The 18,635-nt window shown below is 38.0% G+C and overlaps 2 protein-coding genes across 9 annotated transcripts in view; both read right to left on the bottom strand.

Annotated features, from left to right (window-relative positions):
* Positions 1-525, bottom strand: part of LOC102191363 (zinc finger protein 14 homolog) — an 86,078-nt gene extending 85,553 nt beyond the window's left edge. For all 6 annotated transcript variants that reach the window (XM_018063342.1, XM_013971164.2, XM_018063346.1 and 3 more), the window contains exon 1: positions 33-525. The gene's annotated coding sequence lies outside the window, so the exon portion shown is untranslated. The remainder of the gene's footprint in view (positions 1-32) is intronic.
* The window catches only part of ZNF260 (zinc finger protein 260), a 38,445-nt gene continuing 27,866 nt past the window's right edge, over positions 8,057-18,635 (bottom strand). For all 3 annotated transcript variants that reach the window (XM_005692341.3, XM_013971203.2, XM_018063360.1), the window contains one exon: positions 8,057-12,669. In XM_005692341.3, coding sequence (XP_005692398.1) covers positions 10,925-12,163 — 1,239 coding nt within the window. In that variant the 5' untranslated portion in view covers positions 12,164-12,669 and the 3' untranslated portion in view covers positions 8,057-10,924. The remainder of the gene's footprint in view (positions 12,670-18,635) is intronic.

Raw genomic sequence — 18,635 nt, 5'->3', positions numbered from 1 at the left:
ACGCAAACACAATCACACAGTTTCCAACCCACCTCTTAGCGAGCGGTACAAGGCCTAAGCTCCGGCCCCGCCCTCTTCTCTGGTTCCCCACCTCAGGTCTCCCAAGCTTCCTAAAAAGCTGAACCTTCCACAACAAGGTAACACTAGCTGGTGCGGACCTGAGGGTCCCGCCAGCGCGTGACTTTGAGGCTGAACTCACGCGAGAATCACGTTCTTGTCGAGGAGTCCTCTGGGAAGTGTAGTCAGAGACATCCCTGTGGCTGACAAGATGGCTACCGGTCAACCGGATTTCTAGCAGAAATCAGCTGCAGCTCCGCCTAAAGGGTTGCATCCCCCTCATCAAACCGCCCACCGGAGGCCTCACAGAGCCTGGCTTAGCCTCGGGCCGTGACTCCCAAGAAAGCCCACTGTGAAACGTTTAAAAATGGATTGTCTTACTATCCCCGGGAGTTGAACAGGCTCTGGAAGAAAAGAACTAGACCGCAAGCGGGGAGAAATAGCACAGCCGAGCCTTCTGGGAAATGTAGTTAGGAAGCAGGAAAAGCTAGCGGTGAATGGACCATTTGAAATTGGTCTTAGCCTGCGCCTGGTCGCACCGCGGAGACTTCTGGGAGTGTCACTGCCCAAGGCATGCGCAAGCTTCCTGGGTCGCCGTTTTGGCCTTTGTTCGGCCATGAGTTTGGTTTAGGGGTTCCTCAGTGTAGAGGAATTGTGGGACCTGAACTTGTGAGACCCAAAACTAGTCTGGGAGGCCGAAGGGAAGGGGTACCGGGAATCTGCAACGCAATCGGGGAGGTTGAAGGCGGAGGAATCCTAAACGTGAAACGGGGAGGAATTTCTGCTGCTGGGAAGGGGGCTGATGTTATTCTGTGCTACCTAACTGATTTCTGTGTGGTTTGGAGAGTGAGGAGAAGGGGAGGCCACTTTACAGGAGGCAAGTAATGAAAACTCGGGGGCCTATGACTGTGTGTGGTGATAGTAGGGAGAGGGAGAAACTGGATTCAGGATTTTGTGTGTCTATGTAACATAATTTCATTGAGTATTACCGTGTGTATGATCGTATCTTGGAAAATAATCTCTGAGCCTCATTGTAAAACGGCTAACAAGAAGGGTAGATTTTCCTTGAAGTATTTTTGTGGTTATTGTTAAGGTTTGATGGAAAAAAGGTTACGTTACTGAGCTAAGGCAATGGCAACCCACTCCAGTACTCTTGCCTGGAAGATCCCATGGACAGGAACCTGGTAGGCTGCAGTCCATGGGGTCACTAAGAGTCGGACACAACTGAGCGACTTCACTTTCACTTTTCACTTTCATGCATTGGAGAAGGAAATGGCAATCCACTCCAATGTTCTTGCCTGGAGAATCCCAGGGACGGGGGAGCCTGATGGGCTGCCGTCTGTGGGGTCGCACAGAGTCGGACACGACTGAAGTGACTTAGCAGCAACTGAGCTAATAAATGATTTAAAGCTTGACTTTCATGTAAAACAAATTACCGATTATGGGTTAGAAATAAAAGCGCTTTCTTTAGAAAGTCAGTTTGAAAGGGACTATTTTCCTTTCTTCTTTTTTAAGTAGAGTGTTTGCTCTTGCTTACAGCCCAGACCCTGGGGTCAAAGAGCTGATTTGTGAAGTGTTGGACTAAGAAATAAAATTTGATGGGCAGTATCGGCCATTGAAAACAGAAGAGAAGTGAATTGTTCACTGGCTAAGTCCTGTCCGACTCTTTGCGACCGCAGGGACTGCAGCACACTAGCCTCCTCTCTCCTTCACTATCTCCTGGAATTTGTTCAAAATATTTCTTCTCAATTTTTGGGAGGAGTTTGAGAAATATTGACATTATTTCTTTAAATGTTTGGTAGAATTTTCCAGGAGTCTTTTCTCTATTTTTCTTTATCTAGCTTGTTTTATCAGTTTTGCTTAAAAAAAAAAAAAAACGGCTCTTGATTTTGTTGACCCCCCCTATTTTGGGGAAGGGGGGCTCTTTACTCTGTCTTTATTATAATTTCCTTCCTCCTGGGCTTAATTAATTTGTTCTTCTAATTCTGGAGTTGTGACATTGTTTATTTGAAACTCCTGTCTTTCTGTGAAAGACACTTACTTGCTCATCTCAAAAGCTGTGGCCTGGGACTTCCCTAGTTCTCCAGTGGTTAAGACTCTGCAGACCCAATGCATGGGGTGTGGGTTTGATCCCTGGTTAGGGAATTAAGATCCCACATGAAGGGGAAAAAAGTAAGAGAATATCACTGTAATATCCCTACCTTTTTCATCTTTTAAAATATAAAGATACGTTAAAGTTATTTTAAGAAAAAAAGATCCCATATGTTGCACAGTGCTGCCTAAGAAAAAGGGAAAAGAAAAAAAAAAAGCTGTGGCTTCAGGGGCATGCTTCTCATTTAACACATATCCAGAGGGTACAACTCTCCCTAGAGACTAGCTCACCAGGTGGCCCCATCCTTACACTCTCCCTCTGCCCCTGCACTTTCCTGGTGGCTCAGAAGGTAAAGCATCTGTCCACAATGTGGGAGACCCGGGTTCGATCCCTGGGTCGGGAAGATCCCCTGGAGAAGGAAATGGCAATCCACTCTAGTACTATTGCCTGGAAAATCCGCTGGACAGAGGAGTCTGGTAGGCTACAGTCCATGGGGTTGCCAAGAGTCGGACACAACTGAGCGACTTCACTTTCTTTCTGCCCCTACACGGCTTGCTGGAGTCTTCATGAAAGGAGCTTGTGCAAAAGTCTGACAGCCCGGGATGGTGGCTGCTGACCAGAGGACACAGTCCTTATAGCCTGACTCTGGTGGCCAGTGGGGCTTGTGTTCATGGGTTCAATGGCATGGTAGCAAACACAAAACAGTTCTTAACGGGCTGTTCCTTCAGGGGTTATTAGTACAGGGAGCAGACAGAAACACCTATCTTTCCTAGTCTTCCCCCAAAAGAGGTGTATTTGCATCCTTTAAAAGCTTCTGTCTGACTGACTTCTTTAAGATGATAGAAAGGGTGCTAATTAGTAACAGGAAAACATATAAAAATATAAATATCACTGGTAAAGGTAAATATTTAGGTAAGTTCAGAATGGTGGTGTAATGGTAGTGGGTTGATCACTTATAAATCTAGCATGAAGGTTAAAAGACAAAATTAGTCTGCTGCCAAGCCCTGGGAGAATAGCCACAGTACTTCTTCATGAGACAGTTAAGAAAAGTTTCCCAGCTCACTATAACCTTGTGGGTCTCATGGACATTGAATTTCAGAGATAGATATTTGGGGGGCCTGTCTCCCAGCTGGGATTCTTAAAAGTTAGGGTGCCAAATACATGGTCCAAATCCTTTACTCCTCAGGGAAAAGCTAGGAGTTGGGTTCTCTCCTGATTGATGAGTCGCAGTGCCAGGGTTGGGGTTTATGGCAAGTTTGTGTCTCAGACTTTACTACCTGTTTCACTGTGGATTTTTTCTTTTTCCTGATATGTAGGAGTCACTCAGCTACTTTCTAGATTTCTTTCATAAAAGTCTCTCAGCTAATTTCTGGATTTCTTTCAGAAGTATTTATTCTACAGGTAGCTGTAGATTTGGAGTGTCTATGGGAGGTGGTATATTGAAGAGCCTCTTGTGTTAACATCTTGAACCCAAATCTCCACTGCTTCTTTTTTAAAAAATTAATTTTATTTTTGGTATATAAAATAAAATTATTTTGGGTCTTCATTGCTCTGTGTGGGCTTTTCTCTCTACTTGCTGTGAGCAGGGACTACTCTTCATTCTGGTGCACAGCTTTCTCATTGTGGTGGATTCTCTTGTGGAGCAAGGCTCTAGGCACAGGCTCGCTAGTTGTGGTGCACAGGCTTAGTTGCTCTGAGGCATGTGTAATCTTCCAGGACCAGGGATTGAACCCGTGTCCCCTGTATTGGCAGGCGGATTCTTTTCCACTGTACCACCAGGGAAGTCCTCCACTGGCTTCTTAATCTGTCTTAATCACTGAATTCTTAATCTCCAAGGGGGCTCAGTGAGTGAGTAAAATGTGGATATGACCACTGGGATGGTGGGTTGAGTATCACAGGAAGTGCGTACTAATCATTTGCAGCCCTCTCTCATGACACTTCCAATTCTGCCCATCTCACTACTGCCTAACAGAATCTTCTTCCAAGTTCCAACTGTCTTGGGTCGAGGTATTAAGTCCCCTTAGTCTGGAGAGTGAGCATTGTTTTCTTATTTATTCTTATAGATCATGTTGTGGCAAGTTTGGATTTTTCTCCTTCTAAAAGCTATTTATTTATGGAAATTACTGTAAGACAAGATCATAATAGCATAGGATAGTCTGAAATATTTATATATCAGTGTGCATGTGACATTGTGTGCTAGGGCTTCTGAAGAGGCAAAGTCTATATCACCCTATTTCCTCCCATGAATTGTTGTTCAATGGAAATTTAGGACAAGGAGTTTAGACACATGGAGGCTAACCTTTATTGTAGATAAATGCAAACTGGAGGCTGGTCTGTGTGGGAGTCCAACGGTATTTCGGACTGGATTCCAGAAATAAAGAGAGTGACCTGGTGAACCTTGACAATGGCAAAAACAGACTCTTAATCCCCACTCCCATAGTGTGGCCTAGGCAAATGCATGCTGTACCCTCTGAAGACAGGCAGAGTCCACAGCAGAAGCAGGGCCAGGGCAGTCTGTGTTTAACCAGAAGACAGGAAACTACACAGTAATTTAAACAGGGAAGCTTAATATAAGGAATCATTAAGCAGTGATAGTAACTATATAGAGCTATACTGTTAAGATGAAAAGGATTTTTAGGGGTCTTTAGCACTGAGGCAGTGTACCTAAGGAAGGACAGACTTGAAAAGGGAGAGGTTCATACTTCATGAAAGACCACTGGATGGCAGAGAAGTTTGCTGGGTTGCCCAGTCCCCAGACATGACCAGGCAGTTAGATGAGCAGAAGCTGACAGACATTTAAAGGGAGTCGGGGCACCACTGTGGATACTAGTGGAATGTGGAGCTATAGAGGCCCCTCTTTGCAGGAATCTAGCATATATCCACGAAGGGCTTGGGCCTAATAGCTCCTGGTAGTTGGGTGGGACAAAGGTCAGGGTACTGTCTTGCTAGATGACTGGCTGTATGAGGCCCCCAGTGTGCATGTGAAGGGCTTTAGAGAGGGTATAATTTTAAAAAATAGCTGCCATTCCCCAGGGTTTTGTTCTGTTAACTCAATGGATATGGCCAAAACCCTGTGGAGTCAATAATTTATTAACATCACCTTGCTTGCATCTTCATGAGACCACTGCTCCACTACCAACCCTTGCTACCTGGGGCATCCTTTTGGACTGCTAATAAAAATGTATAGTTTGCATCCAGCAGTCTCTGAATTGGGTCATTAATACCATATTAGTTTAATTAACCTCAAGGTCTTGCTTTGCTCCAATGCCAATAGTTCTATGATAATTCTGAGTCTTTACTTGACCAAACTTTAGTCAGATTTGAACCTTCTAGATCTATCTTGTGCATTATTATGAACTCTAGATTTAGTAGGAACTCTGCTAAAGTCAGTTGAACTAGCTGCTGCTGCTAAGTCACTTCAATTATGTCTGACTCTTTTCAACCCTATGGACTGTAGCCCACCAGGCTCCTGTCCATGGGATTCTTCAGGTAAGAATATTGGAGTGGTTAGCCATTTCTTCATTTGAACTAGAACTCTTGTAAATTCAAAAAACATATATAGAAAAAGTAGGTTAACAGTATATAAACAGAAAATCCACAGAAGAGGAAACCAGATGGACATCTGGCATTTCCTTGGTTATTTGTGAGGATGAGCTTTTCAAATGTTGGTTGTCCATCTAGTTTCCTCTTCTGTGGCTTTTTCTATTTTTACACTGTTCTGATGGAAGTGGCTTTGTCTTACTGCAACGCAGGAGACCCATTTCATCCCTGGGTCGCAAAGATCCCCTGGAGAAGGGATAGGCTACCCACTCTAGTATTGTTGGGCCTCCCCTGTGGCTCAGCTGGTAAAGAATCCGCCTGCAGTGTGGGAGACCTGGGTTCGATCCCTGGGTTGGGAAGATCCCCTGGAGAAGGGAAGAGCTACCCCCTCCAGCATTCTGACCTGGAGAATTCCTCAGACTGTATAGTCCATGGGGCCACAAAGAGTGGGACACAACTGAGTGACTTTCACTTCCACTTGTCTTACTGTATCTGGGAGCTCGGAGTTAAACATCTGACCAGGTTACCTCACATTTAACTGGCTAGGGTAGAAATAAGCAGGAAGGGGACTGTCTTTGTTTGGGCTACTATAACAAAATACCATAGACTGAGTGGCTTAAACAACAATTTATTTCTCACAGTTATAGAGGCTGAGAAACCCCAGTAGCAAGTGCTGGCAGATTTGGAAAAGGTCCATTTCCTGGATTGTAGACAGATGCCTTCTCACTCAGCTCACATGGCCTTTTCTTGGTATACACACAATACCACATTCCTTATGAGGGCATTACTCCCACAAGAACTGTACCATCCTCTTGACCTCATATAAACATAATTTCCTAAGGCCCTATCTCCAAATACCATCACACTAGGCACTAGGGCTTCAGCACATGAATTCTGGGCTGGGCTGGGGTTCCTTATTCAACTCAACTAACAAAAATCTTTAATGGTATTTTGCAGGGATGGGCTTTACTCTGTTCTGAATTCTCATGCTGAAGGATGGGAATAGCAATTTGAACCTATGCAAAGGCTTACTGGCTTCCCTGGTGGCTCAGAGGGTAAAGCATCTGCCTGCAATGCGGGAGACCTGGCTTCGATCCCTGGGTCGGGAAGATCCCCTGGAGAAGGAAATGGCAACCCACTCCAGTATTCTTGCCTAGAGAATCCCATGGACAGAGGAACCTGGTAGGCTACAGTCCACGGGGTCGCAAAGAGTCAGACACGACTGAGCGACTTTAAAGCCTTACTATGTTTGGGGACAGGAAGATAGTATCATAAATGTCATTTCTCCCCAAATGTAAACACTTAAGGCAATTCTAATTAGAATATCAAAGGGCTTTTATAATTTGAGAAGACCTACGTTCATTTATAGAGAAAGAAAATGAAGATTAGCCAATAAAACTGGAAAACAGCAAGGAGTAGGGGACTTACAGTAACAAAATACAGTAAGGCTAATGTTAACATTATCCATTAATGTTAGTATAGGAATAGAAAAATAGATGAATGAAGCAAGAGAATATAAATAAGTCTTGGTGTAAATCAAAATATAAGCCAGTTAAAGTAGAATAAAGAAAAGATCATTTGGGTAAAGAATTACATAGCAGAATTTTAGTTGAATAGGAAAAGTATGGTATCAAAGTAATAAGAGGCCATTCCCACTGACCCATCCCTGGAAAGATTACTTTACATTTGTTTTTCTTCTAGTTTCCTTGAAGAAAATACTGGAAATCTCTCATTTGTGGCCTGTACCTGGATGGGATGAACTATGAACTGGCATGTAGACACTGACTGCCTATATAACTAAGGCATCATAAGTCTTGGGAAACCAAGGTAGTAACTTCCCTGTGCTTAAGTGGTTATCCCTGTTACAAGTGAGTGCACCCCATTTGATGGTGGCACACCACGCAGATGCCCTGCTTGATGAATGTGCTGGATGAGAATGTTAGTCTCCCAGTGCTGAGGTGAACCACACTCATTCTGACCTTGTCTCTGTGCAGTGCTGGGGCAGTGGAAGCTGTGCTTGCTTGAGCACTTGTAAGACTTTCTGATGAACATGCTGTAAAGATATTTTCTTGTTAGGACAAAGCTAATAATAAACCTAACGCTAGGTTAAAGCTTATTCTGTTATCTCTCTTCCTCTTTCTGTTTGCCAGTTCAAATCTGTGATGGCTTCTGGTGGACATGTAGGTGTCAGAGCTGTTTGACCCTAAACTGACTGCTGGATTATTTTAACAAACTGTGCTTGTACAACTGGCAACCCATCTGGAAGAAAAAAATATGAACCCTCATAAATGACATTAAAAATTCAATTCTAAAAGGGTTAAACATTAATATATTACAAAAAGGAAATAGACAACTTGAAAGAAAACCTAAGAAATAACATATATAATGTAGAGATTAAAGTATCTTTACAACTGACCCATACATTTCCTAAAATCTAATATGGAAAAAGGTCTCCAAAACTGACAAAAAGATAAATAATCCTATAGGAACATAGGCTAACAATATGAAAGTTTACAAAGAAGCAAACCTAGGAACAGGTGAGGTTTATACTCATCAGACAAACATGAATTTTAGTATAATACCACCTATTGTATAGTTGGAGGAAACTTATTTTGAAAATAACTGATAGCATCTACTAAAATTTTAAAATAGCACATATCCTTTGATCTAGCAGTCTCTTGCCTATAATCTATCCCCTGGAAATAAGAATACCTAAAATGTAAGGGGCACTTGTAAGGGTGTTTACTTGTGTTGTCTATCATGGTAAATAGTAACAAGTTGAATCAGCAGGGAGGATGGCTGAATAAATACACAGTACACACTATCAGAGAATACCATGCCGCATCTGCCTATCTTACTCCACCTGACCATTATAATCATTCTTGTTGCTGGGCCATGGCACTGGCCAACTATATGCACCGAATGGTAATCCTAGTTTGGTCTGGATTAGAGTTCCTAGTTGCTCTGTGACTTCAAAGATGTACCAGCACAAGGGTGTAATACTTAAGGAATATCAGAGAATGTTTAATGAAAAATGGAAGAAAAGAAGATATTTAGATTCACATAGATACACATATATGTTACCTGGATACATTACCTCACAAAGTCAACCTATGGCATTTACAATCTTAAAACCAAATTTCAAAAATGCCAGTAACAAGCAGTGCAGTGCTACAGTTATATTAGCATCGTATTTTTCTGAGTTTAAAAGAAATCAATATATTTAAAAGGAGCCTAAGGTTTAAATGTTACATACTCACTTTTATCACTATTCAAAAAGAGCATTAACTGTTTCTATATATCAAGTTATTGTGGGAAAGAATAAAAAATCCTCCAAAAGATTTGCTTTTAATAAGAGAATTCTCTTTAGGTCTGAGATCTCCCTTTTTCCCCAAGGAAACAAACTAGAGGTGGGGTAGGGGAGTTGACTATGTCTGGCAAATTAGAGAAAATAACTAGTTTGAGTTAAAAACTGAAGCTGAAATGCAATAGTTGTTTTACTTGGTGTCATACAAAAAAGAGAATAATATGTTTTCTTTATTTTTAAAATGTCTAATTTCTAATACCAGAACTGGTTATGTAGCCTATTAAAATTTCTGATAAGTGTTTCTGAAAAACTAATTATTTCTAACAAGTCTGTGCATGTATTATAAAGTAATATGATCCTTAATGTGCTTCAATCACCTGTTGCAAAATCATGATCTCAGAGACCACAGAGATTACTGATATGACATTTGAGAATAAATTTAAATAAATGGATTTGTTCAGTTACCATTAAAATTTTAAATTTTATTTCATATTTTAAAGATATGATTTCAGAAATATACTTTTTGCAAAATATCTGCATCTAATTGGAAATGTAAGTCCATTATAACATGTATTCCATGTAGCCTCTCTACTCTTATCCCTTTTTTAATTTTCAGAAGTTTAAAAGAAACAGCATAAATAGAATAAACTCATATTATTACAATCCAGAATCAACTAATGTTTTCTTATATTTATTTGGAATGTTTTTTAATGAGATAGATATTTAGATACAAAACTGAAGTATTGTTCAACCACTATTATTGGCCCCATTTTCCTTCTACTCCCTTTCTTTCTAGAGACAACCACTTTTGGGAATTGAGTGTGTATACTTCCAATTCATTCTTCATAGTTTTACATAAAAATGTTTACCCATAACCAATGCTTTAATACTAGTGTTGGTTAGTGTTGATTTAATTCAAACTCACACAGGTATAGTTACAATAAATTCATCACTTCATTTTCACTCTACATGATTTTCAAATCTTTCTGTTAATACATATAGATTTAATTTGTTAACTGCTAGAGAATATTCTACAGGGTGACTACATCACATTTTATCAACCATTTCCAAAGTGACAGACATTTGTATTCAATTTTTTGCTATATTAATATAACTCATGCTGCAATGAACATTAAAGATACAGGACTCCCTGGGTACATGTATCAGTTTCTTCACTATATGTATATATACTCAAGAGTGGGTATTCTGAAATGTGTTTTTAAAATTCTTTCCTACTCCAAAGTTTGAAAAAAAAAATTCTCCTACAAAACCCTTTTATTATTAAGTTTTGCTCTTTGAGTTCTAGTCTTCAATACTTTTGAATGTTTTAACAAATACTTTATAATGTATGACAACAGCAAAGATCTAATATTTCCACATGAAGAATCAATTACCCTGAGACCATTTTCTTAATTATCCAGATTTTTCTACCAATTTGAGATTACCACCTCTATGAACTGCCAATTCCCCTTACAAACATCCATGTATTTCTGGATATAATATCCTGTCACAATCTTTATTTTCTATTACTGTATCAAGAGCAAGTAATTTTGATGGTTATACATGTAGTAAAACATGTTAACAAAAAAATGACAACTTGGTCTTTGTTTCACATCTTCACACCTTGTATATCTTTGTCTGAATATATCAGGTAGGCCTTCTAGAACCATGTTGATTAGTGTCCATGACTGGATCCTTAATGAGAATGCTCCTAAAAGTCCAGCATGAACATGTTTGTTGTGGGGATATTCGGGGTATAGGTTTTCATGATAGTATGATAGTTATTAAATTCTGTGTATTACATTTTGAGTTGTTGCTGTAGGTTTTTTCATATTCACGTCACTTTACTGTAAAATGAATTTTTCTGATATACTGTTTAGTATGACTTCTATTGAAGGTTTTCCTAAATTTAAGACATTCATAGAGCTTTAATGAGTATGAATTCTCTGGTGTCTAATATGATGTGACTTCTGGCTAAAAGCTTTCCCACATTCATTACATTGATAAGGTTTTTCTCCAGTATGGATTCTCATATGCAAAGCAAGAGTTGAGAACTGAGAGAAGGCTTTTCCACATTCACTGCAACCATAGGGCTTCTCACCTGTATGGCTTCTCATATGCACAGTAAGAGATGAGCTTTGACAGAAGGCTTTCCCACATATTTTACATTCATAAGGCTTATCACCTGTATGAATTCTCACATGTACAATAAGTGATGTGATTCGAGAGAAGGCTTTCCCACATTTATTACATTCATAGGGTTTCTCTCCTGTATGAATATTGTGATGTTTAATGAGGTACTGCTTCTGCCTAAATATTGTTCCACATTCATTACATTTATAGGGTTTCTCTCCAATATGAATTTTCTCATGCTCCGTGAGGTTTGATTTGCCACTGAAAGCTTTTCCACATTCCTTACATATATAAGGTTTCTCTCCTGTATGACTTCTCTGGTGTCTAATGAGGCTTGACTTCTGAATGAAAGCTTTCCCACACCCTTTACATTCATAAGGTTTCTCTCCAGTATGAATTCTTTGATGGATAATGAGGTTTTCTTTCTGGCTAAAGGCTTTTCCACACTCATTACATTTAAAGGGTTTCTTTCCACTATGGATATTCTGATGTTTGACGAGGTATTGCTTCTGGCTGAAGGCTCTTCCACATTGGTTACATTCAAAGGGTTTCTCTCCTGTATGAATTTTCTCATGCTCAGAGAGATATGATTTGCCACTGAAGGCTTTGCCACATTCCTTACATGCATAGGGTTTGTTTCCAATATGATTTCTCTGTTGTTTAATAAGGCTTGACATCTGAATAGAAGCTTTCCCACATTCATAAGGTTTCTCTCCAGTATGATGTTTTTGATGAGTAAGCAAGTTTCCTTTCTGGCTAAAGGCTTTCCCACATTTATTACACTGATATGATTTCTTTCCTGTATGACTTCTCAAATGTAGAGTAAGGGATGAGACTCGAGAGAACACTTTACCACATTCAGTACATTCATGTGATTTCTCTGCAGTATGCATTTTCTTATGCTCTGTGAGGTTTTGCTTCAGACTAAATGTTTTTCCACATTCATTGCATTCATATAGTTTCTCTTCAGTATGAATTTGATCACACTGAAGGAGATTTGATTTAGGCCGAAGGCTTTCCAACATTCTTATCATGCACAGGTATTTTCTCAAACAAGAATTCCTTAGTATCTCTTGACATGTGACATGGATGAAAGCTTTCCCACATTCAATATATGCAGATGGTTCCTCTCCAATAATAATTCTCAGATATCTAACAAAGTTGAATTTATGATGAAAGACTTTTCACACTGGTTATCCTGAGGTCAGATGATTATAAAATTGGGATGAAATGTAGCATCCTCATTATATTCGTAATGGTTCTTTCTTAGATAGCTTCTCTCATGTTTAAGTGCAAGTTATGTCCAAATTTTTAAACTGAGTCCCATACATAGAGTAGTAGTCTTAAAGAATCAATGTCTGTGCTCAGAGGAAATACTTTTCTGAGTTTTTCTTTAGCTGTATTCTATGAAGTTGTCTGAGTTTTTTAGTTGTATTTTCTGAGTTTTTCCTTAGCTGTATTTTCACAAAGAAGGATGCAATTTAACTCAAAGGTCTTTCCTGTTGTATCTTTATTTATTTATAAATTTCCCAGGCCTTTTCTGAAAGGGAGTACAAAAAAAAACATCATTGAAAAGAGTAACTAACTGTAAAATATTTAATGCCTGGCATGTAGTGAACATCTAATAAGGTAGCTATCATCATCATCAGTATAACACTTGTGAACTTTTCCACTATTTTAAATAAAATCTCAGAAGTGTGCAATTTAGGGACTTCTCTTGTGATCCAGTTGTTAAGAGTCCACCTGCCAATGCAGGGGACATGGGTTTGATGACTGGAGCAACTAAGCCCACAAGCCACAACTACTGAGCCCCCATATTGCTACTGCTGAAGCCCAAGTGCCTAAAGTCCATGCTCCGCAGCAGGAGAGGCCACTGCACTAAAAGGCCTACTCATTGCAATGAACAGTGTCACCCACCCACTGCAACTAGAGAAAGCCCCAGTGCAGCAACAAAGACCCAGCACAGCCAAAAGAATAAAAAACAGTGCAATTTAAAATTAGACTTTTAATTTCAAACCTAATTTAACAGTATAAAAGAAAGCTCAAATACAAATGACACCCATGAGTGCATTAGCTTAAACTGGTTTTAAATTAAAAAAATGTATACTTTATAAATCAGTAAAGTGAGGGAAAACATAAAGAACAGGTGACAGGATGAAAGACAAATATTAACACTGGAAAGTGTAGGATGAAGGGATAAAAAATGAATAGGAGTATTATTAAACGGATGTGTGGTTAAATAAGATATTTATTTCTACATCTTCTTGAAGCTCCATTAAAATGACAATAAGGGGATGAAAGGCATTACTCATAAAAACTGAAAGGCTGAAGAAACAACAATGGATGAAAGTATTAGGAAATTTTGAAAGGAAAGCAAATAAAGGACTAAATTAACCACAAAACTTAAATAAAATGCTAGTAGATGAGGATACCACTTAGATGCAATGTAATTTGTGACACAGCTGTTGACAAAAAAGCTCTATAACTTTATGGACAGATTGGGTAAGAATTGAAAGTGGCTTATAAAATTATTATATAAGGAGAAGTTGATGCACCCAACTCTCCTAACTGGAAGAAATAGGAATTTATTATCCAGAAAAGTGTAACTGAGAAGCTCCAAATTTAGTTTTGACAAAGTAGATGAGAGCCCCATACTGAAAGAGGGTGATAAGTAAAAGTTTATATATAGTATAAAATCCCAACTTCTTTCTACTGCTAGACTACAGGAATGCTGGTAGTTGCTAGGTGTCAGATATGGAAGGGTTCTTGTCTGAAAAAATGAGAAAATCATGAGAACCCTGATAGATCCTGACATTTGGAGTCACAGAAAAGAAAGACTTATATATCCAACTGAATGCATACACTGAAGCTCACCATTTTAACAGACCTACTCATGGACACTGATTATAATCATCACAGAAAATATGAAAAATGAATGCAGGGAATTTTCTGAGCCCCATCTTCTTATTAGCATGTTGATAATGATTAAAATTAACTGCATTTAAAATAGGTAAAACAGCCATATGAAATGCAAGAATAAACACCAACAGACACAGTCAAATGAGTTTAAAGTGGCTATCTACATGAAGCAAGAATGGTGGGTAAGGAAGAATGGAGTAAGCATAGCTATAATCCTATTTGACGTCTAAAAGCTCCAATTTGTTATACTTACAGAGATTTCCTTGAAGACTTGGGCCTTTTAACTTGAATCAATCTAGAAATAATTATATAATAACTATAGACAGTGCTTTTTTACCTACTTACAACTGAGTTTCACATGGGCTAAACAGCAAAGTACATATACATTTAATGGGAAAGGAAAAAAAAAAGAAAATATGCCAGAAAATAGCCATCTTTGCTTCCAAATCTGATTTTGATTTCCATTTTGATTACTGATACTATTATTTCTGGATACTGAAACTGTCATTGCCATCAAATTTCAGTTTTCATTATTTTTCTTCTTTCATTATGCCTGATATCCTGGCACCCAAGCTCTTTTTTGTCAAGGACTCTTTTCTTGGCCTAAGTCCTTTCTTTTATTACTGTTTTCCACTCACTCTCTAGAAAACTTTGACAATATTCTGATTTATCCATCTCAAAATTTTATCCTCACTTTCATATAAATCATTTTAAGAACTGACTAGTAATATGCTGCCTCTCATCAATGCTGTAATTTCCATAATTAGAAAAAAATAACCTCAACACTCACTGCATACCATAAGCAAAAATTCACTCAAAATGAATCATAGACCATAGCATGAGCATTAAAACTATTAATAAGAAATATAAAAGAAAAAATGGTAGACTTCATCAAAACTAAAAACTAATTAATGCCCTTTAAAAAACAGTTAAGAAAACAAAAATAAAAGCCACAGACTGGGAGGAACTAATAACGGGCTTCTCTCCAAAATATATAGAACCGCTGAAACTCAATAATAAAAATATAAAAACAATTTAGTTTTCAAAATGGGAGAAAAGACTAGAATAGACTTAAAACATGAATGGCTAGAGAATCCCATGGACAGAGGAGCCTGGCAGGCTGTACTCCATAGGGTCACATAGAGTCAGACAGGACTGAAGCAACTCAGCATATACCCTCGAATTTACAATGTAGTGAATTTACATTTCAATGTAGTGAAAAACACAAACCTAAGAGAGTATATGTTAATACATAAGATCCAAGTTACTTTGTATCTGAGATGGGAGATACAAGGATTAGAGAGATTGGACTAGAAGTAAGAGACAGTTCAATAAAAATGAAGTTCAAGACTGAACAGTGGATAAGATTTTGATAAATGGATCACTGCACAATCAAAGGCAATTATGCCAAGAATTTCATACACACAACAGGGGTGATAAGAAGGGTACAACTGTTACTATTTAAAGCTGGAATAATAATCACAACTTAATGAAGGGAAGAGGGAGACTGAAAATATATACATTGTAAAGTATATAAAATATACATCACTCCTGGTGATAGTAAATAGATATTGTCTAAAATCAAGGATGAAGACTAAGAAAATTATGAATATAAAGGCAAACACAAGAAAGAAATAAAATAAACTTCTCAAATGTTCAGGAAGATATATGTTCACAACAAATAAAGATCCTACAGCAAAAGATAAAAGATGAGGCAGAATTTAAAACAGTAGGGAATTACCTAGCAGTCCAGTGGTTAGGACTCTGTGCTTTCACTACTGAGGGCATGGGTTCAATTCCTTGTCAGGGAACCAAGATCCCACAAGCCATGACGTGTGGCAAAAAAAAAAACAAAAAAGAATTTAAAACGGTACAGAAAATTAAATCAGAATCAATACCGATCATACTGTTCCTGTCAACAAATGCAAATAAAATAATAATAACTATTAAAAGAACTATGATAGGCTCATATAGAAAATTCTCAGGCCTCAAGCCAGACCTCCTGAATCTAAAAAAGCTGTGGGTAGGGCCCAGCAGGAGAAAGCAATGGCACACCACTCCAGTACTCCTGCCTGGAAAATCCCATGGACAGAGGAGCCTGGAAGGCTACAGTCCATGGGGTTGCTGAGGTCGGACACGACTGAGCTACTCTTCCCTTTCACTTTTTACTTTCATGCATTGGAGAAGGAAATGGCAAGCCACTCCAGTGTTCTTGCCTGGAGAATCCCAGGGATGGGCTAGCCTTGTGGGCTGCCATCTATGGGGTCACACAGAGTCAGACACAACTGAAGTGACTTAGCAGCAGCAGCAGCAGAGCCCAGCAGTATGTATTTAACAAGCCCTTCAGGTGATTGTTTTTTTTTTTAAGATTTATTATATACTTATTTATTTTATTCTTTGGCTGAGCTGAGTTTTCATTGCTTTGTCCAGGCTTTGTCTGTTTGGGGTGAGTGGGGGCTACTCTCTAGTTGCAGTGCATGAGCTTCTCATTGTGGTGGTTTCTCTTGTTGCAGAGCACAGGCTCTAGGCTTACAGGCTCAGTAGTTGTGGCTCACAAGCTTAGTTGCTCTGTGGCATGTGGGATCTTCCGGGAGCAGGGATCGAACCCATGTCCCCTGCATTGGCAGGCAGATTCTTAACCACTGGACCACCAGAGAAGCCTTCTCCAGGTGATTTTGATGCATGCTAAAGTTTAACAACTGATATACCTGCTGTATATATATAAGATATATACAGTTTATCTGTATATAAGATATATATATTCTAAAATAATACATCAGAAATGCTGAAAATAAAGACTAGAAATAAAATAAAGATAATCATGAATATATAAACTACAGAAATCCAAGATACAAAAACATTAGCAACTGAGAAGACTACCTCTCTCAACCTAGGAGATCAAATCCATGAAATATGAGAATATATATAAAATGGAAACATGAAATAAAAATATGTACTAATTTATAATATAGAATTAACTAGTTTATTCTGTATTTTGAAAATACTGAAACATCTTTTAAAATGCTCAGAGGACAGTCTCAAAATAAGTCCACATAGTAGGCCTATAAAGCTTCAAATATTCCACAAAGTAGAAAAGGACGGAAGAAATACCCTAAAAATAAAGTCATAAATTAAACAAATTAAAATTTTCCACTTGTAAATTTCAAAATCTACTGGCTTGAACAAACTATTTGGTCAAAGAGGAAATTAAAATATATTGCATAATATTCAGAATATTATTCAAAACACAATGTATATCAGAACTTGAAAAAAATGCTTGGACATTTTTAGCATAAATGGTTACATCATTTTAAAAAGAGATAATAATAATAAATATTAAAACTAAGGAATTACAATAAGGAAAAGTAAACAAAAGAAAAACAAAACTTAGAAAAGATAGGAAGAGAAATTGATTATTACAAAAACTACAAGTAATAATAGATTCATGAGTAAGAATAAAAGCAAATTAAATTAAAAAATGATTATTTGAAAACAAGAATTATAGACTATTTTGTTCAATTCTATGCAAATAAACTTGTAAACCTAGCAAATATAACCTCTGAAAACTTAGACCAGAAAAAATTTAAACAGAAAAACAAACATAGAAAAAATAGAGGCAATCATTCTCTCATTTTATCATCCCAAAGTCCAAGGTATGTGTGGTTTAAGATGTTAATTTTACTAAACTTTTAACAAAGTACAATAATACTATTTATTTAAAATTTTCCAATTCTTAAATTCACTAAATTTGCAAAAGTATGATGTACAACAGATTAGAACTAAGTTCTATATAACTAGTAAGTCAAAAGAAAATACAGAAATTACATTCTCCTGGTAATTAAAGCCCCCCTTGTATTTTTACAGGGATTATATCAACATCCTTCACAGATACTTAACCAGAACTGAACTTTTTATACTGTAAAATGACAGTCCTGAACTGAACTAAGCAACATTATCTGAATACCAGGCAAACTGGTCCTTTCAACAGCATTTATCTTGTGCTTTAAAAAGTAAATCAAAAATTTAAAATATAAATCAAAATGCTCTAATGCCAAGTGTACTAACTTTGTGCTACAATGCCTAAGCTGAGTAATTGCAACAGAGATCCTATGGATTACAACGCCTAAAAAACTTTCTATCTGGCCCTTTACAAAAAAATTTATTGATGCTCTTCTACCCTAGAATGGTGATTCCTCTCTCCTCTACCAGGCTGGAACCAGGATACATTGTTAATCCAGTTTTAACCACAACTAAATGATAAAGAGACAACCTGGAAGAAGTCTGGATCTTAAAGTACCACAAAGACCAAAGGTACCATGCAGATTTTGACTACTCATCACATAAAGAAATAAGCCAATAAATCAATTCTTACATTCCTTAAACCAGCACATTTGGACGTTTATTACAGTCACTTAGCTTTAAACTCCCAAATGTGCTGGTTTACCATTTAGCTTTGGTTTACCACTTAGTTTTACTATATAGGGGCTTTCCTGATAGCTCAGTTGGTAAAGAATCTGCCTGCAATGCAGGAGACCCTGGTTTGATTCCTGGGTCAGGAAGATCCACTGAGAAGGGATAGGCTACCCA

This window comes from Capra hircus, chromosome 18, assembly GCF_001704415.2.
Source record: "Capra hircus breed San Clemente chromosome 18, ASM170441v1, whole genome shotgun sequence".
NCBI lineage: Eukaryota > Metazoa > Chordata > Mammalia > Artiodactyla > Bovidae > Capra > Capra hircus.
Note: the sequence above shows the minus strand (reverse complement) of the source record. Positions and strands in the feature narration are given on the sequence as shown.